General features: G+C 56.4%; 2 protein-coding genes across 2 annotated transcripts; both read left to right on the forward strand.

Annotated features, from left to right (window-relative positions):
* The first annotated feature begins 478 nt into the window (after positions 1-478).
* On the forward strand, positions 479-6,423 carry IQCC (IQ motif containing C). Its single transcript, XM_030504944.1, has 10 exons — positions 479-618; positions 1,184-1,349; positions 1,485-1,636; positions 1,713-1,867; positions 1,975-1,997; positions 2,689-2,960; positions 3,785-3,928; positions 4,413-4,737; positions 4,918-5,036; positions 5,455-6,423. The coding sequence occupies exons 1-10, from the start codon at positions 523-525 to the stop codon at positions 5,503-5,505; spliced, it is 1,503 nt and encodes a 500-aa protein (XP_030360804.1). The 5' UTR covers positions 479-522; the 3' UTR covers positions 5,506-6,423.
* A 485-nt stretch (positions 6,424-6,908) lies between these two features.
* On the forward strand, positions 6,909-13,422 carry DCDC2B (doublecortin domain containing 2B). The gene is made up of 10 exons (XM_030504884.1): positions 6,909-7,473; positions 8,453-8,510; positions 8,932-8,996; positions 9,227-9,358; positions 9,870-10,016; positions 10,244-10,283; positions 10,684-10,752; positions 10,960-11,146; positions 11,369-11,469; positions 12,767-13,422. The coding sequence occupies exons 1-10, from the start codon at positions 7,196-7,198 to the stop codon at positions 12,899-12,901; spliced, it is 1,212 nt and encodes a 403-aa protein (XP_030360744.1). The 5' UTR covers positions 6,909-7,195; the 3' UTR covers positions 12,902-13,422.
* Positions 13,423-17,041: the final 3,619 nt, after the last annotated feature.

Consider the following 17,041-nt stretch of genomic DNA (forward strand, 5'->3'; position numbering starts at 1 on the left):
TGGGTTTGTCCCTGGCACCTCGTGTGCTGCTTGCCCTCCCTGTGGGCCATAAAGCCGCTGCCACCCTCTGTGTCCTGGCCCTGGTGGCATCCAGCTGCTGCCGGGCTGGTCCCTGGTGGTGGCATCACCAACACCGTGAAGTCCTGCAGTGATGGCCTGAAGCAGTTCTGTGTACACCGGGGGGACGGGGCTCGTCTCATCTCTCCCGACACCGGGGCTGGAGGCTCGTCCCTGCAGAGCCGGCTCCTGCGACCACACGAGCCCGGTGACACTGGGGGGACCCGGGGGGTGGCAGGCGGTGACCTGGGTCCGCTCCCGGGGACGGCGCATGGGAGCAGACACCGTCACCCGCACCGCATCCATGCTGTGCCTGCTCCAGCCGCGCAGGACCATGGGCCGCATCCTGCCCTCTCTCCAGCGCCGCAATGAAGCCGGTGCTGAGGCTGGGGCCAGCCCGGCCGCTGGTGTCCGGCAGCGCCACCGCTCCGGGGACACGCCGGAGGAAGTTCCCTTTCCCTTTAAATGCAAATCCCAGCGCCGGGGCCGCGGGACGAGTGTCCGGCGGGCGCGGGGACGCGGCCGGGTCGGCTCCGCAGGCTGGGCCGGCGCCTGGCGCAGGTCAGTCCCGCTGCGGGTCCGTGGCGGTGCGGAAGCGCGGCCGGAGGCTGCGGACAAAGGGGCTCCCACAGCCCCGTCCTGCCGCCACGAAGGGCCCCGAGCTGGGGGCCCCGGGGGTGCGGGTCCCCGCGGTGTCGGTGCCGCGCTCGCTGTGGGGTCGGCTCCGGTGTGCGTGGCCGGAATCCCGTCAGGAAGCTGGTGCAAGCCGAGGCCCGGCCGGCAGCTCCCGGCTGCGGCTCAGAACCGGGGCTTTGTTCCGCACCGCGAGGCTCCAGCGGGGACACCGGGACGACGCAGCCCGAGCCCGGGCGCTGGCACCGGGGCAGGGTCCGAGCTCCCGGCTTCAGCCCTCCCGCCACTGCCGAGCCGCGCTGCAGCCCGCGGAGCCCCATTGCAGCTCACCCATGGCTGCGCCGAGAGTCCGCGGGATGCCATGGGCTGAGGCAGGCGGGCGGCTCTGCTCTGGGTGCTGCTCCCCGTGGGCACCCCAATAGCGCCAGCTCAGGGCAGAGAACAGGCTCCGTGTGGGGAAGGAGCCACCAAAAGTTCTATCTGTCCCACTCAGGGTCCCTGCCCCGCGGCTCCGGTGCCCCCAGCACCATGGAGGAGCGGAGGAAGAAGCGCAGCCCCACTCCCTGCCTGGCTCAGCCGCTGCCCCCCAGCAGGAGCACGTCCTTCGCGCTGCCGATGCCCACCCTGCCCTCGCCCCGGCAGCGCGCCCGGCTCAGGCGGTCAGTGATGGTGACAGCCAGCACCCTGCAGCCCCTCCGGAGCGGGTGACACCGGTGTCTGTGCTCCCAGTGCAGGTGACACCGGTGTCTGTGTTCCTGGAGCGGGTGACACCGGTGTCTGTGTTCCCGGCGCAGGACAAGCAAGGAGCGGGTGCGCGGCACGGCGGTGGCGCGGGGGGCCCCGCTGCAGCACAGCTTCCTCACCGACGTGTCCGACGTGTGCGAGATGGAGGGCGGGCTGCTCAGCCTGCTCAGCGACTTCCACTCGGGAAAGCTGCAGGCCTTCGGTGAGGGGCTGGAGGCTGGGGGGGCACCTGGGGGTGCCGGGTTGTTGGGCTGTGACGGCTCCTGTCCATGGCGCAGGGAAGGAGTGCTCCTTCCAGCAGCTGGAGCACGTGCGGGAGATGCAGGAGAAGCTGGCGCGGCTCCACTTCAGCCTCGATGGCTGCGTGGAGGAGCTCCCTGAGGAGCAGAAGAAGGCAACGGCTGACCGGAACCTGGACCAGCTGCTGGCACACGTGAGAGTCACCCCCCGGCCCCCTGCCTGCTCCTGCTGCCATGGCCGGGGTCTCGCTGGCCCTGGCTGCGCCGTCGGTGCCTTAACCTCTGCATTTGTCTCCTGCAGCTGGAGGAGCTCAGCAGCTCCATGTATCCTGGGCGATGGTGGCAGTGGCAGTGATGGTGGAGGCGATGGTGGAGGCAATGGTGGTGGTGATGGTGGCAGTGATGGCAGTGGTGATTTTAGTGGTGGTGGCAATGGTGGCGGTGATGGTGGTGGCAGTGATGGTTGTGGTGATAGTAGTGGTGATGGTAGTGATGGCAATGGTGGTAGTGGTGACAGTGGCAGTGGTGGCGATGGTAGCAGTGATGATGGTGGCAAGTGATGGTGGTGGTGGCAATGGTGGTAGTGGTGACAGTGGCGATGGTGACAATGGTGGCAGTGGCATTGGTGGCAGTGGTGATGGCGGCAAGGTGGCAATAGTGGTGGTGGTGGTGGTGGCAGTGGTGATGATGGTGGCGATGGTGGTGGCGGCGGTGGTGACAGTGATGATGGTGGCAGTGGTGATGGGTGCTGATGGTGATGATGGTGATGGTGGCAGTGGTGACAGTGATGATGGTGGTGGTGGTGACAGGTGATGGTGGCAGTGACGGCAGTGGTGGCACTGGTGGCAGTGGTGAAGGTGGCAGTGGTGGTGGTGGCAGTGGTGATGATGATGGTGATGATGGTGGCGGTGGTGACAGGTGATGGTGGCGGTGGCAGTGGTGGCAGTGGTGGTGGCAGTGGCACTGGTGACAGGGCAGCGCGTCCCCTTGGTGCTCTCCCTTGACCCGCGCTCAGACAGAAGCTGCACCTGGCCGAGGGCTCCGACCCCGAGGACTCCGCGGCCTGACCCAGCGCCCGGCGCGGCCCCCTCAGACCCCGCGGCCACCACGCGGGGACCCCGCGCACCCCCCCCCGCCGCCGCCATGTCGGTGCGGGCCTCAGTGCCGCGGCCGGGTGACGCCATCAGCCGGCGCCGGGGAGCCGCGGCCATGGCGGCGGCGGCGCTGGGGCCGCAGGCGGAGGCAGAGGGGTGGCGGCGGGTGCTGCGGGCCGTGACCCGCCTGCAGGTCACGGGGGGACCGGCTGGGCCCGGCTCCGGGGGGAGGAACAGCCGCGGGGGAGCGTGGGTGAGGGGCTCCCGTGGGGGGCGCGGGTGGGAAGGGGCGTCGGGGAGAACGGAGGGGGTGCACAGCTGGATGGAGGCACAGCGGGATGGGGTCCCCGTGGGGGTGCACAGCTGGATGGGGGCACAGCTGGATTTGGGGCACAGCTGGATGGGGGCACAGCGGGATGGGGTGCACAGCGGGATGGGGGTGCACAGCTGAATGGGGTCCCCGGGGAGGTGCACAGCTGGAGGGGGCACAGCCGGATTGGGGTACGCAGTGGGATGGGGTGCACAGCTGGATGGGGTCCCGATAGGGATGCACAGCTGGATGGGGTGCACAGCTGGATGGGATGCACAGCTGGATTGGGGCACAGCTGGGTGGGATGCACAGCTGGGTGGGATGCACAGCTGGATTGGGGCACAGCTGGATGGGGCACAGTGGGATGGGGTCCCCATGGGTGCACAACTGGATGGGGGTGCACAGCTGGACTGGGGGCACAGCTGGATGGGGCAGAGCTGGATGGAGTCCCTGTGGGGGTGCACAGCTGGATGGGGGGCAGAGCTGGATGGGGTCCCCGTGGGGGTGTCTCTGGGTTGGCAGGGGCTGTGTGGTGGGCACTGCCTCATTAAAACCTGCCATGGTTCCAGACCCGTCTGCTTCTTATGTGCTGGGCCGGGTGCTGTGGGTGGCCAGGAGGTGTTGGGGGGTGGCTGAGGGTCTGGGGGTCTGTGTGGAGGGGGGGGTTCCTGACCGGCTCCACGGGCACCCCCGGCCTGTTCCCGCAGGCCTGTGTCAGGGGTTACCTGGTGCGGAAGCGGTTTCAGAGCCTGCGGGCAGCGTACGAGGAGGTGGTTTTGGAGATCGAAGGAGACCTGAGCCAGCTGCAGTGGAGGGGCCGGCTCCTGCCGCGGCCCGTCTTCATCCCCGAGGTGTGTGTGCCAGGATGGGCTGGAGCTAACGCAGCCCCTCTGAGGGGGAGCACGGGGGGAGCAGCAGTGGGGCAGCCGGTGCTTCTGCAGCAGGACCCTGTAATTCCACCACACTAAACCCAATGATTACACAGGGCTGCCCTGGGAGACTCTCCCTGGCTTGTGCCCTGAGGATTTGTACCTCTGGGTGAAGCTCAGCCTCCAGTCAGATGGTGCAGGTGACTCCTGTGGGTCTCCCACCTCACCCGGTCAGACACTGACCATTGGACCCACTCCTGCAGCAGCTGGGTGCTGCTCTCCAGTGGTTTGAGCACATCTGGAAGGAAAGCCTGTTAAAGGGTTGCTGCTGGTTCAGACCAGAGCACATCAGTGTCACAGCAGGAGCACTACTGGTGGTGGATCTCTGGCTCGCAGCAGGGCCACCTTTCAGATCGTTGTCTTGTCTTTTCCATCTATTTCAATCTCTTGCACGTTGCCCCTTTAGGAGCCAGTGCAAGGGAATTGTTCAAGTCCACATGAGGCTGCACCAAGTGAGGAGGCCAGCACAGAAAAACCACAGGAGGAGCTGGATGCCCCTGAGCCAGAACAGGACCAGGGCTGCAGCAGCAGGAATCCTACAGCCCAGCTGCTGAGCGAGAAGGGGCTGAGCCCCACGGGTGCAGGAGATGCAGTGACCCCCCTGAACCTCGAGGCTGATGCTGATGAACACCCTGAAAAGGAGTGCAGTGCCCCGGCTGAGAGCAAGGGCTGGCAGAACAACAGCAACATGTCCTCTGACTTGGTGGCAGAGTCCCTTGAAGCCTGCCTGGGTAAGAGCCAGGAGCTGTGATCTCTTGCATGGGCTGAGGGAGCTGCTGGTGGGCGCCAGCAGCACAGTAGAGGGCCAAAAACCTTGCAATACCTTGGAGAAGTTAGAGCAGCTCGGTGCAGGAGGGACAGCAGTGGGAATCTTTGTTCCTCTAATAGTTTATTCTTCCATTTCTTTGCAGAAATTCCACTTGTGGACATAAAGGAGCTTCCTCAGACTCGGTCTGGTCTCCAGTCCTACCGAAACCACTTGGTCATGGAGCTGCTGTGGTTGGAACAAGCTATTGTCAGCCGTAAAAACGTAAGGGCCTGGTTCTGCCCCTTCCAAAGCAGTGGGGCAGAGCAATGGGACTGGGGTTGAGTAGTGCTGGATCAGTTACCCAGGGGCTGGGCTGGTTTCATCCAGCACCCTTCAGTTTTCCTTCTCTAGGGGAAAAGAAACCCAAAAGGAATGATGAAGGGGAACAAAAGCTGTCTGGATGTGGTTACAGGCTTTGCTCCTGGCCTGCTGCAGGGACGTTGCAGCTTTGGTAACCACCCTGTCCAGTGCAGTGCCCTGCACCCAGGCACTGGGTGGCTTTGCGCTGCTTGAAAGGTGGCACTTGTGCATCTTCTGGCCAAGTGCAGCGATTCTGCTGGCTAATCTGCAAGGGTGGCTGCCTTCCTCCTCATAGACCCCGGGATTTAATCATTAATACTTGGTTTTCTTTCTCTTGCAGTTCTTGATGTTGAAACAGAAGCTGGGAACTCCTGGAGGAGGGCATTCCTGAGCATAAGGGGCACTTGTATTGGTGTGGAGAAGCTGTGGAGCTCCAGCACTGGTGTCGTGACGTGGCCTCATGGACAGCAGCAGCTATGGGGAGCTCCAGCTTTCTGGGTTGACGTTTTCCACTTAAGGTGAATGCTGCAAGAAAGCCTTTTATTTCTTTTAAATGTGAATATTTGGTCAAAGCAGGGGTTGAACATCACTGTGAAGGCAGGAGGTGGTTGTGTGTCCTGGAGGAGTCCCACTGAGACCTCCTTCTACAAGAACCCTGTTTCTGTTGGCTGAGCTGCATGGTCCTAGGGGAAAATCAAGGTTAGGAGGACTGTTGCTTAGAGAAGGCTCTTTCTGCCCAGCTCATTGCTTGTGGCGGAACTAAAATGCCTGAAGGCAGAAGGTGCTTTGAACCTACAGGAACAAACTCTTCTGTGCCAGCCTGTGTGTGATCCATACCAGTGTCTGAGCTGCGCATTTGGGGTGGCTGCACATCGCAGCTCTGCAGTATCTGGGATCTCCAAGTGCTCGTGGTAGGCTTCAGGAGGTTCCTACCTGTCCGTGCAGTTGGTGGGGAGCGATGGCACATCAAACCTGACCTTCAGGACATGAGGCTTGGTTCCCAACTCGTGTATCGATGGCCATTGTAGCATCCCTCTGTGTGGCAGTGACCTGGATTGGTGCTTGAGGGGGCAAGTAAGGACTTGTGGGGTTCGGAGCTTTGTTATATGTTCCTCTAGTCCAGGAGCACTCAGGGTCCCTCAGAAAGGGACTTTGCACGTGGTGCTGTGGTTCTTTACTATGACCCCACGTCTTCTGTGGAAACACTCTGCGTTCCTGCTGCCTGAGCAGTCACTCTTGCCCTGTGCTGGTTGAATCCTTCTGGTCCTGAATGAAGCCGACTTGTTTGTGAATAAAAAGTTTTCCTGATGCTCGTCTCTGTCTATTCCTGGCTGGCTCCTGGGCAGAGCCAAGTGAGTCCATGGTCCATTTCGACCCACAGCATCCTGTTCAGTGCAAAGGGTGGAGCGTCTGCTGGGATGTGGATGTTTGTCTGATACAGACAGGACAGAAACCCCTCACACATCTCATGCAGGTAGCAAGTGATGGCAAAGGGGTGACAGCATCTGGATAGTGCTGCTGTGGATGGGACGTGAGCTGCTGCCATAAAGATACTGGTGCTTACTGTGACTCCAGGCTTGTTAATCAGAGAATCCCAGACTGGTTTGGGTCGGAAGGGACCTTAAAGCTCATCCAGCTCCAACCCCCTGCCACGGGCAGGGACACCTTCCACTAGAGCAGGTTGCTCCAAGCCCCTGTGTCCAACCTGGCCTTGAACACTGCCAGGGATGGGGCAGCCACAGCTTCTCTGTTAATCTGAGCCTGGTGGCCGCAGCGCCTGGTGAGGGAGCTCGCAGTGTTCGGTGTCTGAGCATTAAAGAGCCGTGTGGTTCCTGCTTTTCAAATCGAAAGCTGCTCTTCAGGTTGGCTGATGTGGCCTCCAGGCGGCCCCACAACTTCCTCCGCCTGGGCCTGCATCCATGGAGACAGCAGCTCACATCAGGCAGCGCTGGGAAGGGACAGTGGAGCCTGAGAGTGGCTGATGGGAGGGTTTGGGCTCAGCAGGAGGCTGCTGGAGCTCTCCTCCGCTCCCCACACTGGTCTGTGTGTGGTCAGCAGGGCTTCTGCTTGACCCCTGAGAGATGAGCTCCCGTGGCTTAGCCCTGGCACCTCCAGCCAAGAACGTGCTGGTGTATCGCAACGGTGACCCCTTCTTCCCCGGGAGGAGGTTTGTGGTGAACCAGCGGCGGTTCCTGACCTTGGAGATGTTCCTGAACGAGGTGACCAAGAGCATTGATGCACCCATGGCCGTGAGGAACCTCTACACCCCCCAGCACGGCAGCCGCGTGGCGGGGCTGGGGGACCTGCAGGATGGGTGCCAGTACGTGGCTGCGGGCTTTGAGAGGTTCAAGAAGCTCGAGTGAGTAGATGGGGTTTGGAGAGCAGCTTTAGATCACCTCGGTGGGGAATGGATTGGGGGGTGAGCGGAAAAACTGGGGTAAGAGGGAGACAAACCAAATGAGAAGCAGAGACAGGATAGTTTCTGGGAACTATTAGACTTAGAATCATAGAATCAAGCAGGTTGGAAAAGCTCATCAAGTCCAACGTTGCCCAGCACTGCCAAGGCCACCACTAACCCATGGCACTGAGGCCTCGGCTACACGGGGTGTGAACACTTGCAGGGACGGTGACTCCAGCCCTGCCCTGGGCAGCCTGTTCCAATGCCTGAGCACCCTCTGGGGAAGGAATTGTTCCTCAGCTCCATCTAAACCTCCCCCGGTGCGGCTCGAGGCCACATATTCCAGATTGAATGGAAAATGCAAACATTCCTGATAACATCATTTGATTGTCAGGAAAAAAAGGGAGGCTTGTGTTCTCTGGCAGGATGTTGGGATCGGTGCTGCTCTGCCTCAAGCACCCTGTGGTGTGTTGGAGGTTCTGCAGCCACCTTCTATCTACCCACAACTGCTTCTGCTTTGCTTTGGTGGAGGTTTTTGTTTTCCAGCCCTGCACAGTGTGGAACTGGTTTGGCTCGTCCTGAAATAGAGCATTAAAGGAGGTTTTGTGACAGCCCTTGAGAGGATGTGTCTGTGTGTGAGGTGAATTTGGCTCCCTGGTGTGTTTTGTTGAGGGGGTGCTCCAGTCTGCATTAACACCAGCCAGCCCTTGGAGCCTTCCTCCAGCACAAAGGAATAAAACCTTCTGGGTGCTGTATTTGGCTGGGAATTTCTTAAATGTGGAGGCCTTTCATTTAGACTAAAGTTCTGGGAGACCATGAGCTGAGGCACCTGGGGAATGGGGACAGAAGGGACCCAAATAAGTGCCCGTGCACCAAGGCACAGCAGTCAGTGGTTTCCTTGCTGTGTGGTGCAGCTGGTGGTGGTGTCTTGTTCTCACAGCTATTTAAATCATGGAAGGAAGGAGCTCCATGGAACAAGGAACAACGAGGGTCTGCAGGTGAGTCCTGGAGGTGATGGGTGCAGGCGGGAACGCAGAAGGAGGTCTGAGGGACATTAGGGCTGGCACTGATGAAGCTGAAGTTGAGGTTGAAGGCTGTGAGGTGCCCGGTGAGATCAGGTAAAAGTGCCACAGGAATCAGTGGGACGTGTGAGACAGCCCAGCGGCTGCTGCTGCTGCGTCCCTTCATCCCCCTTAGCAATCCTTAGGGAAGGATCTGTGCTCCTCGCACACTCAGCTGTGTGCTGAGCCTCACCAGCCTTGCTGTTGCTGGCAACAAACCCCTCCTAGCAGCAGCAGGGCTGCAGACAGGGCCGGAGGTGTCCCAGGGCCAGCAGATCCTGATGGAGGAAAGGGAACAGCCCCGGGAGGCTCCGTGCCAGGGCTGTGGCTGTTCTCGTGCACTGAACTCCGTCTCTAGTTCCACGCTGCAGCTCCCTGGAAGTCCCGATGGCAGAAGGACACCCGCCTGCCCTGCACCATCCAGTAAGTGCCCCACGGGTTTCTCCTTGGAGGGTCTCTGCGAATGTTTTTGGAGGAGGGAATTGCTCTGTGAGATCCTGGGAATGCTCCCCCATAGGGACAATTCCCAGCTTCTACCAGAAGTGTTTGGCATAAATATTATCCAGGCATCAGTGGCTGCCTTTCCCCCCTCCCCATCTTCCCCAGCTGCAGGATACCGGCTCATCGCCTGCTCTGGGTTGTTTCTTCCACAGTGTTTTCCGGAATGGGGATTTGCTGAGCCCTCCTTTCCCTCTGCCAGTCTCCAAGAGCACCCTGCTGCAGTGGGATTCACTCTTGGCCACGGTGACAGAGAAAGCCGCCCTGCACAGCGGAGCTGTCAGTAGGTTAGTGTCTGGATAAGGCTCTGCTGGCTCCTGTTTCCATACATTCAGCACATAAGCAGCTCTGGTTTAGCAGAGGGCTGGGAGCTCAGCCAGCCACTTCCAGGCTGCTTTTGCAAACTCATTTGATTTTCAGGTTTTCCCATCTTTAAATGAGAGAGAACCCCAGTGCTTAGTGAGGAGGGCTGATGGTGCTGGTGGGCTGCTGGAAAAATGAGCCAACAATAAAGCATGGGATAAAGAGGAGTTTATGTCTAAGAGGGGTGGGCTTTTATCCAACAAATAGAGCCTGCCTTCCTCTCATACATCTGTTTACTGACACCCAAGGGGAAAGCTGAGATCTACTGCATCCCACTGATCACTGGCTGTAATATTTCTGCATACTTCCTTGGAGTAATATGAGCAGTGATTGATCCTCTGTCTTGTCTCATCCCTGTTTACCACTTGGCACTTGTTTTCTTCCATGGTCTGGGTCTCGTCTCGGCTCTGAACCCTTTGCTGTCTCTTCCTTGAGGCTCTGCAGGCTGGATGGAACCTGGGTGTCTGGTGGAGAGGAGCTGGTGAATGGTGGGTACTATGTGGCAGTGGGAAATGAGGAGTACAAGAAACTGCCTTACTTTGAGCTGCTGGTGCCCCAGGATCCTGCCAGGAGGACACTGTGGTACGTAGACTGCAGCCGAGGGGCTTAAAGAATCCTCTCTGTGGCCTTCAGCTAAAGCCGTCCTTTTTGTGCCCCTCCTGTTCGGTGCTGTCTGCTTCAGGGCTTCAGTTTTGCTTCATGTGTTGGAAGTTTAGGAAGAAATAATGTGTTTGCCAAGCTCTCAGTGTAAGGGCACTGAAGAGCATCTGCCCATGAGGCCGGGCCCTGAATCTGCTGCTTTGTTACAGGAACCACCCAAAAAACAGGAGCAAAAGGCACCGCCGGAGGGTGAGTGGCTCGGCTGGCGCGGGGCCATGTGTGCTGCGATCCCTGTCGTTGCTGCACCATCCCTCCACAAGCAGTGGATGTGTCCGGCAACCTCCATTCCCAATTGCCATGGCTAGGGTACCCTTGCTTGCACCATTCCCAAAGGAATGGGGCTAGAGGCAGTGATGTGGCCAGATCACACTTGAATTAAATCTCACTGCCCATAGAAAAGCTCCTTCAGGCGGCCTTGCTCACCTCTCCTCCTCCTCATGGGCAGGGAGATTCCATCTGGAGCTGGGATATCTTTCCTTTGGGGGTAAAATGCCCCACAGAGATTCAGGAGCTGGGCTATCCTAGACTGTCCATTGAAATGTGTGTCTGTGCTATCTGCTTTTAAAGTTTCCTATTCCTTTGTTTTCAGCTTGGGGAACTCTGTGCCACCTCCCAGGGCAGAGCTGGTGACTCTGCTCTCGCTGAACCACCTCAACAGGTAGCAGTGAGTGCCAAAAGTGGTTTATGTGTTCCCTATATCTGTAACACTTGTAGTATCAACTTCAAACCCTGCTCAGAGATTGCAGTGTTGCAGCTTTGTACCAGGCAGGAGCAAGAGTCATAGGGGAAAGCTGCCCTAAAACTCCTCTTGTTCTACAAACTGCTTTATGAAGGCCTGTCAGAATTGTGTGCTGAATCCTTGCAGCTGGATGGTCGCAGGATGCAGACCACAGGAGCTGCAGAGGAAGACAAGATCCCAGCTGCTTTTCCACAAGTGCAGAGGCAAGCCAGGAAATCTCACCTCAAAGAGGAGTCCCTTTTCCATGCTAAACCTCTTTGTGCGGGACAAAACAGAAGGAGCAACAGGGATGTGCAGCACTGGCCTGATGAAGGTAAAGGACACTGCTGTAAGTGTAAAGGAAGAGTGGCTTTACTTTGATGCTAACGGACTAAATGCCTGCAGGTGCACTGAAAGCAAGCAGTGAGGAATCCAGTAACTTCTGTATTTCTGCTTCTTTCCTCACCTCACCTGGACCTTTTTGTCACCTCAGCATGACCAGGACATGGCAGTACCCTTTGAACAGCTTTTTTCTTTTCTTTTCTTCTCCTTGCAGAGGAAAGTGTCCATAAAACCAGAGATCTGAGGGAGGAGATGCGAGCTGCCCAGGAAGAGAAAGAGGACAACCACAGAAGAGAGGATGTACGCAGCGACCAGGTCAGCTCTAAGTCCCATTTGTTAGGTTTATGAAGCACTGCGCTTCTCTCTGCCATGTGTAAAGGTGCAAGTAACCAGCAGGGGGAAGCTCACAAACCGGGGGACAGTGTGCAGGAAACCGTGCTTAGAGCGACCGTCATCTGGGTAATGAGCACTTCCCCTCTGGAGTGTGAGTTAGAGCTTCCCAGCACAGGAAGGATGCTGCAGAGGGACTCTTCATCAGGGACTGGAGTGATAGGACAAGGGGTGATGGGTTTAAACTGAAACAGGGGAAGTTCAGGTTGGATCTAAGGCAGAAGCTCTTCCCTGTGAGGGTGCTGAGGCCCTGGCACAGGGTGCCCAGAGAAGTGATAAATGCTCCATCCCTGGCAGTGTTCAAGGCCAGGTCGGACAGAGCCTTGGGTGACATGATCTAGTGTGAGGCATCCCTGCCCATGGCAGGGGGTTGGAACTGGATGGTCTTAAGGTCCTTTCCAACCCAAACCAGTCTGTGATTCTATGCTATCAAAGGCTTTCCTAGTTTTTGGGGGTTTTTTTGGTGTCTACTCTTTCTATCCTTACTCCTGTTCCAGAGAGCTGCAGAACAACTTATAGCAAAAGCTAAAATGACAGACCCCAGTAAGGTTTTTATTCTACTTAGTGGTTCTATCAAGTGTGTAAAACCCTTCCTGGCTGCGTTCAGAGTTCTGACACTAAAATTCACAACCCTCAGTTATAACTTGTTAAACAGAACTTGCCTGTAGCCAAGTGAAGCTTGGAAGCTGGCATGGAATAAACATGTAATTCATCAAATGAACGCATTTCTTAGCTAGTGACAAGTTAGGGTTTTCCCCTTTCCTTATAAAGGGGATGTGGGATGACACATTATATTGGAGGTGATTCACAGCTCTGCCTAGGTAGGCTCTTTGGATGAATTAGAACTTCAAAGGAAAACAACTCCTTTGAACTTAAAGGAGAGAAAGCTCTAGTACAGAATGAGCTGATGGCTGCTCAGGGGGGAGCCTGGTGTGCTGTGTCTGCTCGAGAGGCTGGGCAGCATTTCTCAGTGGTTGGGCACTGCCAGCCTTTCCCCCTGGATCACACTGTTGTTAATATTTGAGTGTCACAGCTCTCCTCTGCAGCGGGACAGAATCATTAGGCATTAACTAAACTACCTCTGAATTAAGTGTAGAGACCCAAGTTTACATACCAAAGCCATCTACGTACCAAAGCCATGGTAAGACTGGAAAGGGAATCCAGGAATTTAATCCCGGGATCTTTCTGTAATAGTGAAGTGTGACGTTAATTTCTTTCTCAGCACAAAAAGGCTACAGCCAAATCACCAGGGGCTGTGGCAAGGAAAAGGGATGCCAGTGACTCTGAGGATGACAAGCACCAAATGATGCTGCCCCTGGCAGGAAAGAGCTCGGAGGAGGTGGCAGAGGGAGTGTGATAGGAGAAGAGGTACGTTCAGGTGCACCTCTACCTGCACAGCTGCAGCAACAGGAGCATGTGAATCCCAGATTTCTGGACCACCACGGCCTGGCCAAGCTTTCTGATGGATTCACAAAGTCTCCTAAAATCAAGCATCCTCATCATCTGGGCTTGAGAACCACAATACCAGTGAGCAACGCACCAGATGCCCAATATTGTTAAATAATGATCTTTCCCCTTTTCTGCTGCTTGTCTGAACTCTAATTCAGCTGGTTTGGATCTGAACTTGGGAAGAAGGAATTACTAAATAGAATAGAGGCCTTTTACACTTTTCTCTGCCAGGAAGTTTGTTCTCTGTTAGGTACTTCTTATAATGAGATGTCATTGCATCACATCCCTCTGCTTTGGAATGCTTGGATGATGTTTGCAGCAATCAAACCCATTCCCCAAAACTATATGTATTTTATTTCTGTGAACTTGTTTTAGGAGCAGCTGCCTGATTTCAGAGTAGTCGTAGTAATAAACAGCTCTTGGATTGACCCTCCTTGTGCAAAGGTTTCTGTGCTTCCCACCCTAGTGTTTTTGATTACAGAAGCCACTTTCACAAGCTTGGCCACAAAACCAGGGAGTTCTTAAATAGATTTCTTTTATATTAAATTCAATTAGTCAATGTTAAACAGTTTATTAATCATTTATTACCCCCCCCCCCAGTGATGAACAAGACGATTCAATCCTCCTTGCCTTGGAACACCCCCTGATAAGAAATTCCTTAAGATATTAACCAGGATGTCCTTGCAACATGCCTTGTTCCACCCTGGTGCTCAGGGAATACAGGCCATGCTTTGACAGTTTTGGGCATCTGTGTATCAAAATAGAGCTTCCTGGGTCTGCTGCTGAGCCAGAAGCCCCCTTTCAGCCACAGGGGGTTACCTTAGAACAGGTTCTTTTCCTCTGTTTCTCACTGCAGCTTGGTCACGAACCAGCCACGCAGAGCGTGATTCCGAGGGGGGTGAGTAGCATTCCTGCTGCAGCCCCTGTGGAAATGAACAGGAATCTATTGGCAACTTGCCTCCTTTAACCTGCTCAGTCAGCTCCTTGCAGGATGCAAAGGTGTGGGAGCAGGGGCTGGACGTTTGCTCTTTGGGAGCTGTTTTTCAGGACACCTGACGGCGCTCCCCAGAGAGGCAGTGTGCAGATGGAGCTCTGGGTGGCAAAGCAAAGGTGGATTGCCATGGTGGTGCCTCCGTTCCGGAGCTCTCCGTGTGTAGGTGATGCAGTCAGTCCCAAAAGGGTCTGACTCCTTGGCTCCACCTTACACAGGAGAAACTGAGGCACAGAACTGCAACACGACCTCCCAGGAGTGAGGAGGAGAGCTGGTCTCAGTCCAGGGCTCTGTCCAAGGGCAGCACAGGCTTTGTGAGATGGAACTGGGAGCTTTAATCCCAGCACACGCTGCCTTCTGCATTGGAAAACCTTTCTCTTCCTACCCACGGGCGTTTCCGATGTACTGCCCGTTCTCAGCCAGCTTTGCTCATTGCTATCCTCTTACCAGGTCACAGCCCTCTGACCAACATCTTTCCTTCCTAACATGGATGAGCTCTGCAGCACCTCAGTGGGTTCCTTGCTTCCTAGGATAGGACATGCCCTTTTTACAAGGGCCTGTAGGGACAGGACAAGGGGAATGGCTTTAACCTGCCAGAGGGGAGATTGAGATGAGCTCTGAGGCAGAAGCTCTTCCCTGTGAGGGTGCTGAGGCGCTGGCACAGGGTGCCCAGAGAAGCTGTGGCTGCCCCATCCCTGGCAGTGTTCAAGGCCAGGTTGGACACAGGGGCTTGGAGCAACCTGCTCTAGTGGAAGGTGTCCCTGCCCATGGCAGGGGTTGGAGCTGGAGGAGCTTTAAGGTCCCTCCAACCCAAACCAGCCTGGGATTCTGTGATACTATGAAAGAGACTGTTCTTTTTCATGGAGAAGAAGTAGATCAGAAGAGGCCTGAAGGTGAAGAAACCTTGGCTGGAAGAATCCAGACCTACCAGGAGGGATCACAATTCCTCAGTCCCAGCAGGACAAGCGACAGCTTGTTTGACATGATGGTATGGTGGAGACTGACCCAGAAGACTCTGCCTAATGCCACCTAACCCACAGGGTGCATGTGGTGCTCCAGTCCGTGCTCCTGATGGCAGCTCTGAGGTCCCCACGCGTGTCCCCACTTTCTGGCCGCATCCCTGTGTTCCCAGAGAGGCTCCTGTTGTGCTGTTCAGTTCCACCATCTACTGGTCATTGCTGGGGATGACACAGAGCAGCCACTGCTGGGCAAGGCGAGAGGCCGAGAGGCCAAGAGGCATCGCAGGACCCGCGTTCACCACGCACCTACCTCACACACCTCTTGCTCCTCCATTATATCGCATCTTCCGTAGGATCTGCCCAAAGCGCTTTGTTACCCGCGGTTACAGATGGGATCACTTTGCACTTGGGTGAAAACCTGATCAAGCTCTCAGCAGAAGCGTGTTAATCCTGCACATGGAAACTCAAGGAGCTGTCCAGAAGACACAAGGGGAATGTGCTGCCATGTGGAAGTGGGGACGGACCCCACTTGTGAAAGGAGATTTTCTTCCCAAATCAAATCCTGTGCTGATGACTCCACATCACCCCTGCTACGATCACAACAGTCAAACACCAGATGAAAGCCAGTGGTCAGCACCCACTGAAAACCCAGAGCAGAAGAGCTTCTCCGGTGTGTTCCAAGGCCTGGCTGACACTGCGGTGGCTTTGATCCATATGATGGGAATTGGTCAGGAGAAACTAAAAGAGCAGCATCGTACCTCAGGTAGTAAAAACCTCCATTACTAAGAGCGAGCTGCCACCACCACCACTGAAGAAGTCTTTTAGGAGACATCTGGATCAGAGCAGGAACTCTTTCATCACCATTTCAGCAGCCACAGAGTGAGAACTGAGGGGGAATCTGGAGAAGGGCAGATGACGATTGCTTCCATGTCTTGAGTTTTAGCTGCCTGCAAGGTCCTGCATTAGAAAAACAGCCAACAATGATTTCCACGAGCATTCAGAGCCAAGTGAAGGGCAACGTTCTGATCTGCTCTACACAGCATTTCAGGCTGCTCCTTGCGGTGGTAGTGCCACATACATCAGCTGCATGAGTTCCTGCTTTCCGCAGGTGCTGCTCTGAGTGCCCTGCACAGTGCAGAGCAGTGTGGTTGGAGTAGCTGCACCTCAACGTACATTTGCTAGCGCTGGTAAATGTTCATTCTGATGCACGTCTGGGTGGTGCCATTCCTTCCTGTCTGGGAGGGTGCACTGCGGTAAATGTCTTCTGTGAAGTTCTCAAACTGCAGAGCACAGTAAAAGAAGAAGAAAGACTAAAAACTTTGATAAACTTGTATAAACTGCAGTAAAGGTGAACAGGAGGGTGTTAAGCAGAAGAAAAGGGCATTTTATGTCGCAAGACTCAGAGGGTTTGGTCACCCCAGATACTTCACAGGTTCTTAGGACTGATCAGGGCTGGCCTGGGGCTCAGGCAGTGCTGCGGTGACAAGCAGCAGGTTTGGCTTAGCCGGAAAGCAAAGGGAGCAAGTGTCCAGCCTGTGCTTGCGGATTCCTTCTCCTGCAAAGCCCTCTGCAGCCACCAAGGGATAGGCCAGGGTGGATGGGGATTGTGGCAGGGGTGTCCTCACCCACGCTGCGGCCATCTGGGGTATGTGGAGGGTGTCTGGAGCAGGCAACAGTCAAGTGAGAGCTGAAACCCATTGACACAGTATGACCCTCTGGCAGGTTAAAGCCATTTCCCCTTGTCCTGTCCCTACATGCCCTTGTCCAAAGCCCCTCTCCAGGTTTCCTGGAGCCCCTTTAGGCACTGGAGCTGCTCTAAGGTGTCCCCTTCAGGAGCCTTCTCTTCTCCAGGCTGCCCCAGCCCAGCTCTCTCAGCCTGGCTCCAGAGCAGAGCTGCTCCAGCCCTCGCAGCAGCTCCGGGGCCTCCTCTGGCCTCGCTCCAGCAGCTCCACGTCCCTCTTGTGCTGTTGCCCCAGAGCTGGATCAGGACTGCAGGGGGGGTCTTCCCAGAGCGCAGCAGAGGGGCAGGATCCCCTCCCTGAGCTGCTGCTCACGCTCTGGGGGTGCAGCCCAGCACACGGGGGGGTTCTGGGCTCAA

This window comes from Strigops habroptila, chromosome 12 (genome assembly GCF_004027225.2).
Source record: "Strigops habroptila isolate Jane chromosome 12, bStrHab1.2.pri, whole genome shotgun sequence".
NCBI lineage: Eukaryota > Metazoa > Chordata > Aves > Psittaciformes > Psittacidae > Strigops > Strigops habroptila.

What these genes read in the sequence shown, in the direction of transcription:
- IQCC (XM_030504944.1), top strand. Translation starts at nt 523, where the DNA reads ATGCAAATCCCAGCGCCGGGGCCGCGGGACGAGTGTCCGGCGGGCGCG. An exon ending in CAGCGCGCCCGGCTCAGGCG is followed by an intron (nt 1,350 to 1,484) that starts GTCAGTGATGGT and finishes TTCCCGGCGCAG; the next exon opens with GACAAGCAAGGAGCGGGTGC. An exon ending in GGGCCGTGACCCGCCTGCAG is followed by an intron (nt 2,961 to 3,784) that starts GTCACGGGGGGA and finishes CTGTTCCCGCAG; the next exon opens with GCCTGTGTCAGGGGTTACCT.
- DCDC2B (XM_030504884.1), top strand. Translation starts at nt 7,196, where the DNA reads ATGAGCTCCCGTGGCTTAGCCCTGGCACCTCCAGCCAAGAACGTGCTG. An exon ending in CACAGCGGAGCTGTCAGTAG is followed by an intron (nt 9,359 to 9,869) that starts GTTAGTGTCTGG and finishes CTCTTCCTTGAG; the next exon opens with GCTCTGCAGGCTGGATGGAA. An exon ending in CCTGCCAGGAGGACACTGTG is followed by an intron (nt 10,017 to 10,243) that starts GTACGTAGACTG and finishes GCTTTGTTACAG; the next exon opens with GAACCACCCAAAAAACAGGA.